Source organism: Pseudopodoces humilis, chromosome 4 (assembly GCF_049639895.1).
Source record: "Pseudopodoces humilis isolate 2021_Gansu_Grassland_sample_001 chromosome 4, ASM4963989v1, whole genome shotgun sequence".
NCBI lineage: Eukaryota > Metazoa > Chordata > Aves > Passeriformes > Paridae > Pseudopodoces > Pseudopodoces humilis.
Genome location: NC_142203.1, coordinates 42,848,871 through 42,851,187, shown reverse-complemented (window position 1 = coordinate 42,851,187; position 2,317 = coordinate 42,848,871). Strand labels below are relative to the sequence as shown.

The following is a 2,317-nucleotide window of genomic DNA, read 5'->3' as shown; positions in this document are numbered from 1 at the left end:
GGCTGCTGGAGGAAGCCGAGCTCGGAGTTCCCTGGCTGGCCGCCGGGCGGTCGCTGTCGCGTGTGGCCCGGGCAGGTGGAGCCCAGGATGTAGAGGCGGCGGCGGGGCAGGGCAGTGAAGTCCCCGGATCCCAAGCCCGCCGTGCGCGGCATTGAGCGGTGTCTAGTTCGGAGCGGCGGGATCGTGCGGCCCCGGGCGTGCTGTGGCGGGGCGGCAATGCCCAGGCCGGGGAAGAGTTCGTACAGCGACCAGAAGCCGCCCTACTCTTATATCTCCCTGACGGCCATGGCCATCCAGCACTCGGCCGAGAAGATGCTGCCCCTGAGTGACATCTACAAGTTCATTATGGAGCGGTTCCCTTACTACCGGGAGCACACCCAGCGTTGGCAGAACTCCCTCCGCCACAACCTCTCCTTCAATGACTGTTTCATCAAGATCCCTCGGCGACCCGACCAGCCGGGCAAAGGCAGCTTCTGGGCGTTGCACCCCGACTGCGGGGACATGTTTGAGAACGGCAGCTTCCTCCGCCGCCGCAAGCGCTTCAAGGTGCTGCGCCCCGAGCATCACCTGCCCGGCGGCGGCGGGGCGGGCGGCGGCGGTCCCGGCAAGCCCCCGGCGCCCACCCCTCACATGGTGCACTACTTCCATCCGCACCCGCCGCCGCCGCCTCCCCCGGGCAAGGTGCCGGGGCTGGCGGGCTCCGCCGCGGCTGGGGCTGCGCCCGCGCCCGCCGCCGCGGTGGGAAGGCTGCCGCAGTTCTCGCCCTATGGGAGCAGCCAGCCCTCAGGCTTCAAGCACCCCTTCGCCATCGAAAACATCATCGGCAGAGATTACAAGGGTGTGCTGCAGGCCGGCGGGCTACCGCTGGCCTCGGTGATGCACCACCTGGGCTACCCGGTGCCCAGCCAGCTCAGCAGCGTGGTGAGCTCCGTGTGGCCGCACGTGGGGGTGATGGACTCCGTGACCGGTGTACCCGTGTCCCCCGACTACGGGCCCTTCGGCATGCCCGTGAAGGCGCTCTGCCACCCGCCGGCACAGACCATGCCAGCCGTCCCGGTGCCCATCAAGCCGGCTCCGGCGTTGCCCGCTGCCTCGGCCATCCCTGCTCTGACGGTCGCCGCCTCGCAGATCTGCCCCTCCGCTTCCCCGGCTGCTGCATCACTGCTGGAACAGACCGTGAGCAACAACCCCGAGGGCAAGAGCTCCCTTCACTCAGTCCTGGTGCACTCCTAAAGAGCAGGGGCTCGGGGGGAGAGAAGCCCCCAGGCTCCCGGGGAAGAGGACGGGGGGATCCAGGGCATGCATGCGGAAACCCGATCGATCTCATGACTATACCTCTGCTGGTGTCTGTGTTTATATCTTGTATTATCAGATTATTTGAGAGCCAGGTCGCAGGTAAGACCTTTTATCGTCGTTAAATGTCATTAGTGGTGGAGAGGCGATGTGAAAAATCACAGCCGGGGCCGAAGGGGCTGGCTCGGAGGAAAGGGCCGAGGGCGAAGTTCTCCCCGCCAGCCTGAGGCACGGGGCGACCATGCAGCCTAGGCTCACCGCCGAGCCCCTACCCCGGGGCAGTCACCCCGGAGGCCCCACGAAACCCGAGCTTCGAGAGGAGAATTGCTGCAGTCGGCCGGCGAATAGGGAGAGCAGAAGGATAAAACCCTTGCTGAGGTCTGCTTCTCCCTCTTCCACGAGAGACAGGAAACCTCTGCTCCACCGTCCTGTAGATCTTGCCACGGAAGAGGTGGGCTAAGTGGTTACCTTAGACCCTGGCCAGCTCCGGGGCCCCGCGACGTGTAATACTTGTTGCTTAAAGAGTAATCGTTAAATATTTCGATTAAGTAATGGGAATTTAAGTGATAACGGCGCTGACGGCGAAGGGTTCCTTTGACTAACGATCACTTGGGCTTCCCCTTCACATTTTTATAATCCATCCTATTATACCTTAGAAGGGACTGAAGCGTCACCTGGCCTCACAAAGTGTGTGTGAGTGTCCGAATTCCCTAATTTCTCATTAAAATAAAAACAGCCCGGTGATTCGTAGATTGTGCTTTTCACATCACCTTTCACCGCTCACAGACACCACTATCTTGTACGTGTTGCTTGGCGTTTCTTCCACGTGAATGTGAACACAAAAACCTGCGGGGGAAGGGGGGAGGGCGAGGAGTGAAAGAGATGAGGGAAAGTGGGGGAAGACGACAGGAAAATGCTTTAAAAGTTATTCGGGAAAAGCACTTTACTGAAAACAACCTTCAGATAGACGAGAACTCTGTGCAGAGGGATCAGAAGTCAGAAGTCAGCGAGCGAGGTGCTGGGC

At 61.4% G+C, this 2,317-nt stretch overlaps 1 protein-coding gene across 3 annotated transcripts; it reads left to right on the top strand.

Annotated features, from left to right (window-relative positions):
- Positions 1 to 216: 216 nt before the first annotated feature.
- Positions 217 to 1,233, top strand: FOXB2 (forkhead box B2). 3 transcript variants are annotated; one of them, XM_088054440.1, is made up of 2 exons: positions 217 to 563; positions 657 to 1,233. In XM_088054440.1, exons 1-2 carry the CDS (start codon positions 217 to 219, stop codon positions 1,231 to 1,233), a joined length of 924 nt encoding a protein of 307 aa, XP_087910566.1. The 3 variants fall into 3 exon arrangements, with proteins under 3 accessions (XP_087910566.1, XP_005522704.2, XP_087910565.1); XM_005522647.2 differs by having other exon boundaries at positions 217 to 574; positions 668 to 1,233; XM_088054439.1 differs by having other exon boundaries at positions 217 to 1,233.
- Positions 1,234 to 2,317: the final 1,084 nt, after the last annotated feature.